Genomic DNA, 17,733 nt, shown 5'->3' on the forward strand with positions numbered 1-17,733 from the left:
TTGTGACACCCAGACCACGGCCCCAGCTCTTCAAGACACCTCAGAGACTTAAAACAGCACCGGAGAATAGCCCGGGGCCTCCTGACGCCGCTGTCTTCTCCAAACGCTCACCGCCTCCAGCGCACGCCCGCAGGGCTTTGGCGGCTGCAGGCACTGCGGATAGCACCTTCCCCCGCCAAGACGGCAGCACGTCTCACACAGGCCCCGTTTGGCTCAGGCAACACGGGGCAGACCCTTTGCGGTTAAACCCCGCCTTCTTCCTGTCGAAATTCCAGGATTTCAGGAGGCTTAAACCGCCGACACGCCCGACGCGGCGCGGTGCGAGCCGCCCCTCAGAGCCGCTGCCGCCACCAACATGGCTGCCCTGGCAATGGCGGTCGCGGCGGCGGCTGCCGGGCAGCAACAGGTAAAGGCCGCGGCGTAGGGCCGCTGCTCACCCCCGCTCCCCCCGCCTCGACGGCCGGAGGAGCCCCCTCTCTGAGGGGAGCCCCCTCTCTGAGGGCCCGCCAGCAGGCGGCCGCTGAGGAGTTCCAGCTTTGTAGGAGGTGTAGGGATAAACGTTAAGAAGAAGCCTGTAGGAAGCAGTGCGGGCTTGCTGGGCTAGACGCAAAACGGTAGCTTGGTAACCTGACGAGGGGGTTTCGTCGTCTGCGTTCCTAGCAGTGGTTGCATTAAGGGTGTTCAGGATTGCTATGAATACGATTTGGGAGTTCACAAGGGGCGTTAAGCAGATTTCAGAAGTTAAGCTAGTGCTTTTCTTGGACAAGATGAAGTGGGAGTAATCTGCCTAGTGTAGATTACCTGCTTATGGTCAGGTAGGGAGTTATCTGACTTGTCAGAGACCGACTGCCATCAGGGAAAAAGCAGTTGCCTTGATTTAGTATTGCAGTGTGGGGAGCAGCCTCTTAAAGCAAGCTGATGTGGCCGTCTCTCCATTTTTCTGTTGAAGAATGCTTCTTTTTGTGTACAGGCATCAGCTTGCCGTGGCTCATCACTCCGGTTTTATACCTGTGTGACTTAAAATTGTTTGAATTGCACCAGTATAAAGCTGAAGCAATGCTGGTACTCTGCACTGTGGTGGTGTCTGCTTTAAAATAACCAACAAGCATTTAAAAAATAAGTATCGTTTTCTAATAGCATTTTATTATGTACAGAATGACAACTGTTCCAGTACTGCAGGTGCTGGTCAACAATTTCAAAACTGGAAGATGAAAGCTGAACAAGCTAAGAAAGCTGAATTCATAAGAACTGCAGAAAATCTAAAAACCCAGTAAGTTAAACACTTCATCATAAGTGTATTTTCATGCTGTTCTGGAGGTAACATAACTCAAGGTTCAAGGTAAGAACTTATGGTAATGAAACCTTTAGGCTGATTTCCTTTTCAGGAGCTCAGGCGGATTGTTGTGATTGTTACAATAGTTCAAGATAGGCTTGTGAGCTCCAAAATGCACTGTTGTTCTAATTACTATTTGGACTTTGGTCAGTCATCTTCTTTAGATGACTAGATGCACGAAAAAGAAAGTGCACATGGCATAGCTGAGTTTTCAGTTTTACCACTCAGCTGTGCTTAGCCTTCTAAAAACCTAAAGCTCTTAAGACACACCAACAAAAGGAGAATTGCAGCAGCATTACAACAGCTTCCTCAGAGAAGACTGAAAGCACTTTATCTAGAATATCTAGGCCACTGCTTTGGAAAAGGGGAGTTCAAGACAGCTCAGGCATAGAAGAGATTTAAATCTGTTTCCCCTCATCTTGATGTATCAACTAGGCTGGCAGCTGAAAGAACAGGGAAATTTCTTCTTGCATGGATGAGCTTTAAGGAGGAAGAGCTGACATAGCCACCCAGCTGAAGGAGAGGTTTGTTGTGAATCCTGAATCAACAGTGGCACTTAAATCTCACAGCAGTGTTTTACGCTGCCTGACTGAAACAGCTCCTCCTTGGTTGTTCTGAATCCTCGGTTATGGCTCAAAAATTGACTGCTGGGTAACGTAGATGTTCCTAAGCAGCTTCAAACAAGACATGCCATTTAACTATGGCACACTGTCCTGTAGTTGTTGTGCTCTGAAGACTCCTAGTACACTACATGGGGAGATTTGGTATTTGGGTCTGGTCTGTGAAGTCCAGTGGACACCAAAGCATTTGAACTGTGAACCATAAACTGCACCATATAGGGATTTGAACCACATAGCAGCAGTAGTCTGCTGAAGAACCAAGCTGCTACTGAGAGACAGGGTTTCTTGGGCTGTCAGTAGTGTTGCTTAGCATTGGGATCCTACCAGATGTCTCTGCACCTTAGTAAGAACGCAAAAGTTGTGTAGCTCTCTGTACTATACATAATGCATAGTCAGTAAGTAAGGTAGCAGCTTTAATATCTTAAGTTATTTAAATACTAATGAACTTGAATTTGAATCTTCAGTTACAGTAGTACTATTACTAGTGTTAAGGCTGAGGGAATGCATTTGTTTTGTTTGTCCTGGGGCTCCATCTATGTGTGCAACTGCATTAATACAGCCTGTCTCTGCGCACTTTCCAATTAAAATTCTCATCAGGCTCCCTGGTAGTGAGAATACAGATAAAATTTCAGGCCATTTCAGTGTGTGGACCACTGCCTGTCAGCAAGGTAATTTCCTTGTTGACTTCTTTCTCTTGTTCAAGTTTTTGGGTTACTTCGGTGTGTAGTCTTAGAACTGCAGAAAGATTTTCCCTGAAAACAGCTGTAGGAACAAACCAGTGATTAGTATAAAATCTAAGACAGTCCTGTTGACACAGCCTCAGCTGGATACTAACCTTGGAAAATCTTGGGGCTTTGCGAAGTATTTGTGTCTTACTTAATGTGGCAACATTTTTTTCCAGGCTTGCAAATACAGAAAAAGACAAAAATGGACATCTATACAATAGGAAGAGTGATTTCAGGGTAGAATACAACATGCTAGAGGAACTGGAACGTAGCATGACTGTCATCAGGAAAACTGAAAGTAAGTGGGGTTTTATTTGTGGGTTTTTGTTTGCTTTTTTTGTTACTCTGCTGTTGTTTGTTTAAACACAAAACTGTTTGTTTAAACACCAAATGCTACTGTTAGTTGTTTGTTCCCACAAAAACATGCAACCCTCTAGGTCTTGGGCTGCATGGAGTGCCAGAGGCTTTCAATGGTACGCGATGGCAGTAGTGAGAACAGCTGTGTGAGGTGTGACCAAGTAGATGATCTGCTTAGCGTGCTGGCAGAGCTACAGAAGGAAGTAGAAAGATGAAGGAGCACCAGGGAGTCCAAGAAAGAGATGGACTGGTGGAACCATACTTTGCCTTCCCTGAGGCAGAAATGGGAACAACCACCAGGAAAACCCGAGATCAAGGGGATCCTGTGTCCTCCCCACAACAGATTGAAGGCAGTAGCTTAAAGGAGAGGAGTGAATGGAGGCAAGTCCACGCTTGGGGTGGCAGGCAAACCCCCTCCTTGCCCATCCCATCTTCCCAAGTGCCTCTGTACAACAGGTACAAGGCTCTGGATGTGGAAGGCCAGTCAAAGGATGATGACGTGGATGACAGCCCATCTTCACCAGAGGTGCTGCCAAGGTCAGAAAGGCCTACCCCCTGTATCACAACCACCTTCACAAGGAAGAAAAGACGGGTTATAGTTGTAGGCGACTCCTCTCTGAGGGGAACAAAGGGTCCAGTATGCTGGCCAGACCCTCCTCTTAAGGAAGTCTGCTGCCTCCATAGAGCCCAGGTTAAGGACATCACTAAGAAGCTTCCTAGCCTGGTATGGCCCTCGGACTATTGCCAGTTGCTGCTCTTCCATGTGGGTGGTGATGCTGCCGCAATGTATAGTCCAAGGACACTTCAGGGCTTTGGGATGGCTGGTAAGGGAATCTGGAGCACAGGTTATTTTTTTTGTCTCTTCATCCAGTTGGGGGCAGCGACATTGGAAGAAACAGATGAGGCCAGTCTATTAATATGTGGCTCTGCGGCTTGCGTCACCCCCACAGTTTTGGCATTTTTGATAATGGGATGACCTACACAGTGCCAGGCTTGCTGGCATCATATGGGGTTCACCTTTCTGAAAGGGGGAAGAGGATCTTTTCTCATAAGCTAGCGGAGGTCGTTGGCAGAGCTTTAAACTAGGCTTGAGGAGGGAGGAGAGCAGTATCAGCTGTGGGACAACAGGCAACAGTTAGATGGATGGGGTGCAGCCTGTGGCTCTAACACATGCTGGCTACACTTGAAGTCTTACAGAGATGAGATAGGGACTCCTGAGGTAATAGGAGCCAAGGGGACTACACCAATGAAATACCCCAGAGGAATTAAGGGATGTTCCTCTAGGAAGGTGACGTGGCTGACAGCCCAGCTGAAAACTTCTACACCAATGCTCACAGCACAGGCAACAAACAGGAGGAGCTGGAAGCCACAGTGCTGCTAGAAAGCTACAACCTAGTTGTCATTACTGAAACCTGGTAGGACAAGTCCCATGACTGGAGCGCGGCTATCAATGGCTACAGGCTGTTCAGAAGGGACAGGCGAGGAAGGAGGTGTGGAGGTGTTACGCTCTACATCAAGAAATGGATAGAATGTGAAGAACTGTTTCTGAAGAATAGCCATGAGCAGGCTGAAAGCCTATGGGTAAGATTAAGAGACTGAGGCAACAAAGAAAACCTTGGTGGTGGTGTCTACTGCAGGCTGCCCAATCAAGGGGAGCCTATTGATAAAGCCTTCTTACTCCAGCTACAAGAGGGATTGCGCTCACAGGCTCTTGTCCTGCTGGGGGACTTCAGCCACCCCAACATCTGCTGGAAAAGTAGCATGGTGAGCTATCAGCAATCTAGGAGACTCATGGAGTACACTGATGATAACTTCTTAAACGAGGTAGTAAATAGGCTCTCCAGAGGAAATGCGATACTGGACCTGATGGTCACCAATGCATGTGAGCTCATTGGTGACGTCAAGATTGGAGGCAGCCTGGGCTGCAGTGATCATACGTTGGTGGAGTTCACAGCCCTGAGAAATATGAGTCAGGTGAAGAGTAAAGTCAAGACCCTGGATTTTAGGAAAGCAAACTTAGAGCTCTTCAAGGAGTTAGTCAGTAGGACCCCCTGGGAAACTGACCTTGGGGACAAGGGAGCAAAACAGAGCTGGCAGATCTTTACGGACAGTTTCTATAAAGCAAAAGAGCTCTCCATCCCCATGTGTGAGAAATCAGGAAAGGAAGGCAAAAGACCAGCATGGCTGGGTCAAGACCTGCTGGTCAAAATAAAGGGCAAGAAAGAGATGCATAGATAGTGGAAGCAGGGACAGGTATCCTGAGAAGAGTATAGGGACACTGCTCAGTTGTGTAGGGATGGGGTCAGGAAGGCCAAGGTGCAGCTGGAACTGAACTTGGCAAGGAATGCAAAGAATAGTAAGAAGGTCTTCTACAGGTATGTTAGCCAGAAGAGGAAGGTCAGAGAAAGCTTACCCCCGCAGTGAGCAAGACTGCCAAACTGGTAACAACAGATGAGGAGAAGGCTGAGGTCCTCAACAACTTTTTTGCCTCAGTCTTCATTGGCAACTTCTCTCCCCACACTTCTCCAGTGGATGGACTGCAAGTCCAAGTGGGGTGAAAAGTCCCTTCTACTGTCAGAGAAGATCAGGTTCGTGATTACCTGAGGAACCTGAATGTAAAGAAGTCTATGGGATCTGATGAGATGTGTCGCAGAATCTTGAGGGAGTTGGCTGATGTAGTTGCCAAGCCACTCTCCACAATATTTGAAAAGTCACAGCAGTTAGGTGAAGTCTCCAGTGACTGGAGAAAGGGAAACGTTGCACCCATTTTTGAAATAGGTAAAAAGGAGGACCCTGAGAACTGCCAACCTATCAGCCTCTCCTCTGTGCCTGGGAAGATCATGGAACAGATCCTCCTAGAAGGTATGGTAAGGCACATGGAGGACAGGGAGGTGATTCGAGACAGCCAACATAGCTTCACTAAGGGCAAGTCCTGCCTGACCAACCTCCTGGCCTTCTATGATGGAGTGACTAATCAGTGGTCAAGGGAAGAGCTATGGATGTTGTTTGTCTGGACTTCTGTAAGGCCTTTGACATGGTCCCCCACAACATCCTTCTCTCTAAATTGGAGATGGATTTGATGGATGGAGGGTTAGACTAGATGATTTCCAGAGGTCCCTTCCAACCCCTACCATTCTGTGATTCTCTGATTGTTCAGTGGATGAGGAATTGGTTGGATAGTCACATCCAGAAGGTAGTGGTCAATGGCTTAATGTCCAGATGGAGAACAGTGACAAGTGATGTCCCTCAGGTGTCTATCTTGGGACCAGTATTGTTCAGTATCTTCATCAATGACATAGTGGGATCAAGTGTACCCTCAGCAAGTTTGTGGATGACACCAAGCTGAGTGATGCAGTTGACAGTCTAGCTAAGGTGCAATAAATACATACTTACCGCAACATAAGTTTTTCACACACTGATTGCTGCCTTTAAATATACTTCTAAAGAGTTCTGTGTTTGCATTTTTCAAATTCTTGAATAATGAATTCATAGTCTAGATAGTGCTAATGAGATGGTACACAGTCTGTCCTACAACATCTGTTCCATTTATGGACTAATGAAATACTTCAGAAAAAAAAGCGACTCCCTGGTCACAGTACCTAGATTCATTCAAAAGTAATCAGATAAATCATGCTATGCCTTCTGATATAGAAGATCAAAACAAAATAAATTGAAGAAGGGAAAGGACACAAAGAAACAACTAAAAGTACACTTACCTTACAAATTTGTAGGTGTTTTAACGTGCATCTTTTAATTAAGGAAACATCATATCCTTTACATCTTGCAGTCCCTAAGAAATGCAAATATTTCCAAGAAATGGCTAAGCTAAAAAGTTTAGAAAATTTTCCAGGATAAGAAGGGAGCATGGAAGTATGGATGGAGATATTGTTGTGAGATAAGAAAGAGGACAGAGATGAAAGACACTACATGTGAGATGCGTGAGAGTGTTAGAGTATGATCTTTTAGGGGGTGTACTAGAATTCCCAAGCTTCCCATTTACTATGTTCAGGTCTTTCAGCATGACCTATGTGCTTTTGCACTTTCTGTGGTCTCACCAGGAACTAGTAGGGTCATGTCTTAGGTATGTTTTGTTACATTTCAGTCTTTGACTCTTATCCCTTCCTTAAAAAAAATCTTTTAGGATCAAAGATACAGCTCCTTAGTACCTAAGATGTATGCAGAACTTCATCCTCATCAGAATTGTATTTATGGACTCATGAGGAGCTAAGTGGTAACAAAACAAAGAAGTGCATTATGCCTGGAGTGCACAAAAACATTGATTCTACTTTAGTTAACACAGCAAATCATAGAATTGTAGAATGGTTTAGGTTGGAAAGGACCTTGAAGATCATCGAGTTCCAACTCTCCTGCCATAGACAGGAACACCTCCCACTAGACCAGGTTGCCCAAGGCCACGTCCAGCCTGGCCTTGAACACCTCCAGGGATGGGGCCTCAACAACCTCTCTGGGCAACCTGTTCCAGTGCCTTACCACCCTTAAGGTGAAAAATTTCTTCCTAATGCTTAATCTGAACCTGCCCTCTTCCAGTTTACAGCCATTCCCCCTCGTTCTATCACTGCATACCCTAGTAAAAAATCCTTCCCCAGCTCTCCTGTAGGCCTCCTTTAGGTACTGGAAGGCAGCAATAAGATCTCCTCGGAGCTTTCTCTTCTCCAGACTGAACAGCCCCAACTCTTTCAGCCTCTCCTCATAGGAGAGGTGCTCCAGCCCTTGGATCATCCTCTTGGCTCTCCTCTGGACGCGCTCCAGCAGGTCCATGTCCTTGTTATGTTGGGGACTCCACAGCTGGATGCAGTACTCCAGGTGGGGTCTCACGAGAGTGGAGTAGAGGGGCAGAATCACCTACTTTGACCTGCTGGCCGCACTTCTGATGCAGCCCAGGATGTGGTTGGCCTTCTGGGCTGCGATCGCACATTGCTGGCTCATGTTGAGCTTCTCATCAGTCAGCACCCCCAGGTCCTTCTCCTCGGTGCTGCTCTCCAGCCGTTCCCCGCTGAGGCTGTATTTGTGCTTGGAATTGCCCCAACCCAGATGTAAGACTTTGCGCTTGGCCTTGTTGAACTGCATGAGGTTGTCTTGGGCCCACCTCTTCAGCCTGTCCAGGTCCCTCTGGATGGCCTCCCTCCCCTCCAGTGTGTCTACCTCAGCAAACAGCTTGGTATCATCGGCCAACTTGCTGAGGGTGCACTCGACCCCGCTGTCCATGTCGCTGACAAAGATGTTGAACAGTACAGGTCACATACACTTCCCAAGTTTGTTTTCTCTTCATTGCTGAGTGTTTTGAGGCCTAGGTCAGAGTGTCTTCAAAATTTTAGAGGAGGTGTCATCTGCATAGGCAATATTCTTCAAACTCTGGTTACCTGATGAAAGGTTTCACAGAATCATAGAATCTTCAGAGTTGGAAGGGACCCCTAGAGATCATCTAGTCCAACTCCCCTGCCAAAGCAGGATTGCCCAGAGCACATTACTCAGGACTGCATCCAGGCGGGTCTTGAAAATCTCCAGGGAAGGGCACTCCACACCCTCCCTGGGCAGCCTGTGCCAGTGCTCTGGCACCCTCACCATAAAGAAGTTTTTTCATGTATTTGAACGGAACTTCTTATGTTCCAACTTGTGCCTGTTGCCTGTCGCCCTGTCACTGGGAACCACTGAAAAGAGCCTGGCTCCATCCTCTTTCAACCCACCCTTTAGATACTTGTACGCCATAATAAGATCTCCCCTCAGCCTTCTCCAGGCTAAAGAGTTCCAGCTCTTTCAGCCTTTCGTCATAAGAGAGATGTTTTAATCCCCTAATCATCTTCGTAGCCCTTTGCTGGACCCTCTCCAGCAGTTCCCTGTCCCTCTTGAACTGGGGAGCCCAGAACTGAACACAGTATTCCAGTTGTGGCCTCACCAGTGCAGAGTAGAGGGGGAGAATGACCTCCCTCGACCTACTGGCCACACTCTTCCCTATGCAGCCCAGGATTCCATTGGCCTTTTTGGCGACAAGGGCACATTGCTGGGTATGGATAATTTACTATCTGCCAGGACCCCCAGATCCTTCTCCTCAGAACTACTTCCCAGCAGGTCCGCCCCTAACCTATACTGGTGCCTAGCATTCTTCCTCCCCAGGTGCAGGACCTTGCACTTGCTTTTGTTGAACCTCATTAGGTTCTTCTCTGCCCAGCTCTCCAGCCTGTCCAGGTCACGCCGGATGGCAGCGGCCCACCCAGTTTGGTATCATCAGCAAACTTGCTGAGGATACACTCTGTCCCCTCGCCCAGGTCATTGATGAATATATTGAACAATATTGGACCAAGTATTGACCCCTGGGGGACACCACTGGTTACAGGCCTCCAACTAGACTCTGTGCTGCGGATCATAACCCTCTGAGTTCTGTCACACATCCAGTACTCTCAATCCACCTTGCTGTCATCTCATCTAGCTCACACTTCCTCAGCTTCCTAATGAGGATGTTATGGGAGACAGTGTCAAAAGCCTTGCTGAAGTCAACGTAGATGACATCTACGGCTCTCCCCTCATCCAGCCAACCAGTTATAACATCGTAGAAAGCTATCAGATTGGTCAAGCATGATTTACCCTTGGTAAATCCATGTTTACCACTTCCAATAACTTCCTGTTCCTCAACGTGTTTGGAGATGACATCCAGAATGAGTTGCTCCATTACCTTCCCAGGGACAGAGGTAAGACTAACCGGTCTGTAGTTTCCTGGGTCCTCCTCCTTGCCTTTTTTGAAGATTGGAGTGATGTCAGCCTTCCTCCAGTCCTCAGGCACCTCTCCTGTTCTCCATGACTTTTCAAAGATGATGGAGAGTGGTCTAGCAATATGTCGTGGTTTAGGCCAAATCCACCACTAGGGACCCGAGGGACCCCAGACGGGACCGACAGATGCTCCCCTCTATCCCTCTACAAAGAGAGAGGCAGAGGAGGAAAAAGACTTACGAGTTTAGAAGAAACTAAACTACTTTAATGAATTATTAATAATAAAATAAAAAGAAATAATGAAAAATATAGACAAAACCGTATCAAGCTCCCGAGATGACAATCACGTCACCGGCTGGCACTGGGGCAGTCCCAGGCTGGACTCAGTGACAGACGGGAACTGGATTCCGGATCTGGAGTCAGGATCGGGATCACAGGCAGACAGAGTCCTCCTCAGACATCGGCCATTGAAGGAAGAGCCCCTGACCCTTTGATCCCTCAGCTTTTATACTGAGCATGAGTCAGATGGGATGGAATACCCTGTTGGTCAGTTTGGGGTCACCTGTCCTGTCCGCTCCTCCCTCCAGGACCCCACTATGCTTTTCTGCTTCTGACCCTCCAACGTGGTAAATAACAAAGTTGGTTGGCCTTGGCTGTTATGGCAATAAGTATAAGCAGGAGCCTCTCTGCATACCATGCCTGGGCATCAGCTATAAACAACTGACCTTATCACTCTGAGAGAGTGAACACTGTCTGCACAATATGCAGTTAATTTCAGTTGTTAGAAGAGGCCCAGCTAAGAAGCGAAGTTACTGAACAAAATTGGTTCTGTTTTACCTCAAACCAGGACACAATAACATCTGCCAGCTCTCTCAGCACTCGCGGGTACATCCCATCAGGGCCCATGGACTTACGGACGTCCAGCTTGGCCAAGTGGTCTCTGACCCGGTCCTCCTCAACTGAGGGAAAATCTTCCTCTCTCCAGACCTTCCCCCTTGCCTCCAGGATTTGGGATTCGTGAGGGACAGCTTTAGCAGTGAAGATCAAAGAAAAGAAGGCATTCAGTAACTCTGCCTTCTCTGTGTCTTCCACCGCTAGGGCACCTGTCTCATTTATCAGTGGCCCTACATTTTCCCTAGTCTTCCTTTTTCTGTTGATATAGTGAAAGAATCTCTTATTATCTTTAACTGCAGTGGCCAAGTTTGGGGGAGAAAAACCCAAAACTGATTTAATCTAGAAATTACTATCCTACTGACCCCTTTTGAAATAGGAGCTACTAATTTTAAACTCTGTTGACGCCGTGTGGGGAGATACGTGGACTGTGCAGTCAGCTACGTGCAGTTACAGTCATGTTAAAATGCTTAGTATAATGGCAATTTCTTATGATCAAATGGAATTTGTGTCCCTGCTTAAATGAAGTCCCCGGTTTATTTTGGACACTTCATTGCTCTTGTTTTTGTATTGAGTTTAATGCATAAAAGACTGTTAGCAGAGCACTTTATTTTGTTTAACAGAAGCTAAAATCGTGCAGCAGCTATCAAAAATACAAAATAATGTGAAGAGACTTCAGCGACAGTTAAAAGATGTGAAGCCTACACCAGAATGTAAGTTGTGATGACAGATATAAAAACATTTTCCTATATAGACAGGTTTCTTGCATAGTTGGGTTTGTGATTCTTCTACAGACTTGGGATACTCCTTCTCCAGTCTGTCTGCTTTTCCAGGAATCTGGGAAGGGAAGAGTCAGAAATGTAAGAAATGGTAAAAGATTGTGCAGTTCCATGTAGAAGCAGAGAAACTGACTCTCTTGGAAGTGGTGTGGGTTTGTTTCTTCAGGCTGTTGAAAGCTCGGCATTTTCTATATGTACCTCTTTGCTTTATGTAAAATAAAGTTAGTCTTGTAGTGCCACTTAGATATAGCTTCCTTTCATCTGGTAAGAGGTTACAGAATAGGGTTTACGGGGAACTCATTTCCTGCTGCCTACATGGTTTTAAGTGTAAGTTGGAATATTCTGTGCAAAATGCTGAAGCAACTTGTTCAGTTTGGATGTTTTGAAACTTGTGGTAAACAGGCACTGAAACAACCATTCTTCTGTGATACTCTACTGACTCGTGTGGAGTTCTGGTTGAAGCCTGCCGACTAGCTGAGAGCTTTCTGATGATAGATGCAGTGCTTCTCATTTCATTTATTCAGTGTCTATTCTATTAAAAAATGCATTATCTTCCTAAGATTTCAGCAGATACTAAGAACTAACCAATTTAGTTTATTATTTTTTAAAGCCAGGTTAGTTAAGCTCCATGTTCAGTATGTGTCCATAGAGAGGTGCTGGTTTAAGACAGATTCTAGAACTTTTTTCTACCATTGCAGAATAGATCTTCTCTCCACAGCTATTTTACCATCTTTCTCCGTATCAGGACTATAGCATGCTGACTGTACAGGCCAAAGTCTTACTTTGATGCTTCTTTGTCAGCTTTGTAAAAGTAGTGGCCTCACAGCCTGGTATAAAGCAAAGATTTGAGTGTACTTCTGAAGTCACTAACTGCATTGTTACAAAAAATAAAAGTGGAAGCTCTTTAGGATAAAGCTGTCTTACTCTGTGAATCAGCTGAAGGTTACTCAGAATGAGACTTGTTTAATGGAAATTTAAACATTTATTCTGGGATTTTCATCCAGTTAGCTAAATCATTGTGAAATCACACCTTTTGAATACATAAGAGCCTGTCTTTTAAGGCTTTTTGAGATGGAAATGCATGCTTTTTTGTACACTGAAATAAAAGTGTCCCAGAGGTCTCTGCAAGTGCCTACATTTCTGGGTAGTGCTGAATTACTGGTAAATACTGTAGACTTCTTAAGTGATATGCTCTTCTTTTCCTTTTTAGTTGTTGACAAGCTCAAGGAAATGATGGAAGAAGTTGAAAATTCAATCAATGCTTTTAAAGAGGAACAGAGGCAAATGTATGTTTATACATGCTTCAGCTAGAAGAAAAAGTGCTTTCATAAGACACAGTGAAAACTTTGCATTAATCAAGTAAACTATTCTTTTGATTTAATCTTTTGGTAGGGGTTCCTGTGGTATGTAAATCAAAACTCAAGCTATCAATGTTAGAATCTTAATAAACAGCCTTTTAGAGAGGCTGTTTACATAGCTGTTGGAGTGATTGAATGTAACAATCATTTGCCTATGAAAAGGCTTTTCAGAGAAAGGCTGCAGAAGAGATTAGATTGTGGGGGTTTTGTTTTTGCTCTTGTTTTGGTTTTTAAGTGGGTGGGTTTGGTGTTTTTTTTTTCCCTTTCCGTCTGCTGGGGGGGGGGGGGGGGATTGAGTTCATTGTTAGATGAGTGCAGTAAACACTTTCACTAAAAGGGTAACTTAATTCTGATTGTGTAGTGCTTTATTATGGGATCATTATAACCGTGCTGTCATTGGTGTTACCATTTCAGTTCTAATCTTTGAAGAATATCTTTTCTGTGGTATTGAACAATTCCAAAATTCATTTGCAGTCAGTGAACAATCAATATTGGATTCCTTTTCTTTAAATTCGGTGTTCTCTTTTCAGATACGAACAGCTTTTGAAGGATGAAAAAACTGCCATTAATGAGCTCAGTGTCTTTGAGAGAAAAGTGGAGCTGTGGGCATTGGGCAACTCAACAACAGAAAAAGTTTTGAAATTACCATCAGCCAAGGTCTTAGTTGATAAAACGCTGGAAAATCATCTACCTGAAGAAGTAGTAGAGTTTGAAAGATTTCTTCAGCAAACAGGAGGGAGGCAAGGGGGCTGGGATGATTATGATCATCAAAATTTTCTGAAAGTATGGACGAAACACCAAGGAAGGCTGTCTTACATGGATGAAGCCCTTGAGTATCTCTGTGGAAGAACAAAAGAAGATATTGAACAGCATGACAAATGGTATCAGGAATTTCTAATTTTACACGAAAGAAAGAAAGAGGTAAAATAACACCTCTAGGGCTTTTATAGCTTTAAGAAGAAGTACTTATTTTTAAAATGCATGCATTTCTTATTTTTGTATTTGCCTGTCTGGTGGTAGTGCTAGGTAGTTTTCTGTTACAGTTCATGGTATGTAACTGAAGTCTTTAGCATCCTCAAATTGCCAAAAAAAATTGTGTTAAAGAATTCCCAATAAGAATAGACCTACCAACACACTGAAGTGGGCTGTGTATTGCCAAAGTATATTATAAATGCTTTTGATGGCAGTGGTCCAGCAAGTTAGATGCCAATCCCAGAGCAGTAAGTGACCCTATCTGAAATTGCAGTTCTTGTTACATCGGTCCCTAAGAATATCTGTCCCACCATACAGGCAATATACCTATGCCATACTGATATAGAGAACTACTGTTCTTTCAAGAAATACCCATCCAAGTAATAAAAGATACACTGACATAAAATAGTAAGTGGAATTGTTAATTTGAAAAAAAAAATTAAGACCTGAAATACGTTTGCATGAAAGAAAGCATATTACACCAACATTCATAACTACCCAAAGCTAATATGAATGCCATAACTTAAATAACTTTAGCAGGCTCATGTTAAACCTGCCTTTGTGATCCAAAAAATAAAAAAAGATATCTGAAAAAGCAGACATAGCTCTTTCTTTGCCTTTAGTTTTGCCTTTAGTAGACTTCTAATTCCTATCTGCAGTTTGTGTCCTTGGAGCATATGTTTTCATCAGACCGAATCAATGGGGCTGTGTAAAAATTTAATGAAAACTTTTTTTTCCCCCTGCTGTTCTCTTGCAGTCAATTAAGAAGTGGAAAGAAAAGCAGCAGCAAGAAAAAGAAGGAAAATTGAAGAAGAAAGAGAAATCAGAAAATATGTTCAAGGAAGAATGGCTACAGCGTGAAGAAGATCAGAAGCAAAAAGCAGAACAAGAAAGAAAAGGACAACAAGCAGCAATTGAAGCATGGAAGAAACAGAAAGCAATAGCATTTGAAACGGAACAAGCATCACAACTAAAACTGGGAGAAGAGAAGGAGAAAAAGCAACGAAAAGAACGCCAGCACCAACGCCATGTGAAGTTACCACTGGAAAGGTATACCTTGCAGAAGAAAGAAAAGGAGGAACTTGAAAAGCTTGAAAAGGAGAAGAGAGAGGAAGCTGAAAAGGAGGAAAGGAAAAGAATTGCTGCAGAAGAAATTACTAAGTTTCAAGAGCATGTGCGTAATTACATCTCCATTTATGCATGTTGTTGTTTTAAATTCGCCCACTTCCTCCTACGATGTAATCTGTTAAACACTTTTAAAAATCTATGTTTCATTCATTTAAATCTATTTTTGATTCACTATCAGTAACAGCATCTGTTACATACAAGAAACAGTATGAAACTTTATTTTAGATAAAGATGTTCCCTTTCTTCAATATCTAAGTTCTACAGGATTATTCAGGCCTATATTTCTTTCTACCCATAGAGGTGGTTTTATTTACTTCAATATGAAAATGTTTGGGAATATCAGCTTGGGCTGCATTGCACTCTGTGCTATAGAAAACATCAGAGGACTTTATTGTTGTCTGCAGATATGAAATAAAAAGAGATGTTTGAAGATCCTGCAGCTTTCAGTTGCTGTAAGGTCAAGTTAGATCCCGTATCAATCTAAATCTGATTACTGGAGAGTTTATATTATTGTCAGCGTTCACACTAGAGTTCATTTTTATAAAGAGATTAATCTACTACAGACTTTTTTTTTCCAAAACTGTGTAACTATAATTTGTTTGTGCAGGACAAGCTGTACAAAGTAGCTACCTAGTTAATTCTATTATGTTCTATGACAAAATAATTTGTAAACAAATAAAAAATTAACTGTGAAAAGGCTGTATATATATTTTTATACAATTTATTTTTACTTCCAAAGTAAAGTTTGCTTTTCCATTCGTTATGTTTCAGGATCTACATAGACTGGAGCTAAGGATTCTACAAAAACAACCTAAGGAAGTAGAGAAACAAGAAAAAGAAAAAAGGTTGGCAAAGTTAAGAGAGAAGGTAATTTACCATTTTTTTGTTTTAATCTGAGGTGTTTGCAGCTTGGTTGTTTAAGCAACCTTTTTCCTCATTGATATAAAAAGCAATTATTTTTACTTATCTAAATGGTCGATAATCGAAAAAAAAATAAGTCATGCTTGTTATCAGGAGACAAAAACGCAGCAGGCATAGTTGTTCTTGTGTTTAAAAGCAAAGAAAAAAAAAGGCAAGAGAGATTTTATTTATCTTCTAGCAGTATTTGCTCTGGGCAAAGGCTATAGCTTATACAAATAAGCTGCAATATAGGTGGGGTTTCTTTTTACTTTTTAAAGGGTTTTCTACCTTTAGTTAAATAAGGAGGCTGGCTTCCAGGAGAGTTTTGGGAACATTGTCTGGGGTCTTAATAGTTTAACCTTTTAAATTACTTGATTTCATGGTTTTGCCATTCCTTCTGACAGTGTGGCAGGAAAAGTCTCTTTCTGGCTAGTCAGCAGTGTTTTGTTCACAGAATCACTGAATGGTCAGGGTTGGAAGGAACCTCTGGAGATCATCTAGTCCAACCCCCCCGCCAGAGCAGGATCACCTACAACAGGTTGCACAGGACGGTGTCCAGGAGGGTTTGGAATGTCTCCAGAGTGGGAGACTGCACAACCTCTCCGGGCAGCCTGTGCCAGTGCTCTGCCACCCTCAAAGTAAAGAAGTTCCTCCTCATGTTTAGATGGAACTTCCTATATTCAATTTTGTGCCTATTACCTCTTGTCCTGTCACTGGGCACCACTGAAAAGATGTTCCCATCCCCCTGGCACCCTCCCTTTAAGTATTTCTAAGCATTAATAAGATCTCCCCTCAGTCTTCTTTTCTCTAGACTACAAAGACCCAAGTCCCTCAGTCTTTCCTCATAGGAGAGATGTTCTAATCATCTTCGTAGCCCTTTGCTGGACCCTCTCCAGCAGATCCCTGTCTTTCTTGAACTGGGGAGCCCAGAACTGGACACAGTACTCCAGATGTGGCCTCACCAGGGCAGAGTAGAGGGAAAGGATGACCTCCCTCAACCTGTTGGCCACACTCTTCTTGATGCCCCCCAGGATCCTATTGGCCTTCTTGGCCACCAGGGCACATTGCTGGCTCATGGTCATCCTGTTATCCACCAGGACTCCCAGGTCCCTTTCCACAGAGCTGCTTTCCAGGAGGTCAGCCCCCAACCTCTACTGATGCATGGGGTTATTCCTCCCCAGATGCAGTACCCTACACTGGGCCTTGTTGAATTTAATAAGGTTCCTCTCTGCCCAACTCTCCAGCCTGTCCAGGTCATGCTGTATGGCGGCACAGCCTTCCAGTGCGTCAGCCACTCCGCACCTACCCTGATGATGAAGACCTAAGGTGTGTATGTCACTCATTCTGTGATCAATAAAAAAGACCAATTGTTTGTTTGTTTGTTTCATTCCAAGGTAGAGATTCGTGTAACCAGTGACCGCTCCAGGTTGCACAGACCCACCAAGGGCTGGCAGCAACACATGGAAGGCGTCACACCAGCAGCTCCGGAGCCGCTTGTACCTGTTCCCAACAGGTGAGCAGGAGAGTGACGGGACGCATCACGTGACAAAAACACAGTTACATATGAGTGCTTTATGCTTTTTTTTGCCTTGTTTTTAGAGCCACCCCAACCTTGAGACGAGGGTTATAAACGAGTGTCTGCTCATCCCTGTCGCAGGATGATGACCACCTTGCCTGTGAAGCAGCCAACGGTCTTCAGACGTTGTCACAAAATTAGCTTGTCACAATGACGTATATTACCTTTGTATTTTGTGAGTGGTGGATCTGAAACGTCATCTAATGTCAAACTGCCCGAGTTCACGTGAACGACATATATGTCCTTTTGCCTTAAAAGCACCTTTCCCGCCAGGCTGCCACCTGCCGGCGGCAACACACCGCGCCGCCACCTCCTCTCCCCCCCCCTCCCCCCCCCCCCCCCCCCCAACCGGGGCGCGGCGGCGCAGGAAC

At 44.4% G+C, this 17,733-nt stretch overlaps 1 protein-coding gene across 1 annotated transcript; it reads left to right on the forward strand.

Moving 5' to 3' along the window:
* Nucleotides 1-309: 309 nt before the first annotated feature.
* CCDC112 (coiled-coil domain containing 112) lies at nucleotides 310-17,592 on the forward strand. The gene is made up of 10 exons (XM_082497164.1): nucleotides 310-406; nucleotides 1,155-1,270; nucleotides 2,855-2,976; nucleotides 11,273-11,362; nucleotides 12,639-12,714; nucleotides 13,317-13,707; nucleotides 14,516-14,932; nucleotides 15,658-15,753; nucleotides 17,181-17,299; nucleotides 17,386-17,592. The coding sequence occupies exons 1-10, from the start codon at nucleotides 356-358 to the stop codon at nucleotides 17,414-17,416; spliced, it is 1,509 nt and encodes a 502-aa protein (XP_082353290.1). The 5' UTR covers nucleotides 310-355; the 3' UTR covers nucleotides 17,417-17,592.
* The last annotated feature ends 141 nt before the right edge of the window (nucleotides 17,593-17,733 follow it).

Source organism: Vanellus vanellus (assembly GCF_965231255.1).
Source record: "Vanellus vanellus genome assembly, chromosome: Z".
Lineage (NCBI taxonomy): Eukaryota > Metazoa > Chordata > Aves > Charadriiformes > Charadriidae > Vanellus > Vanellus vanellus.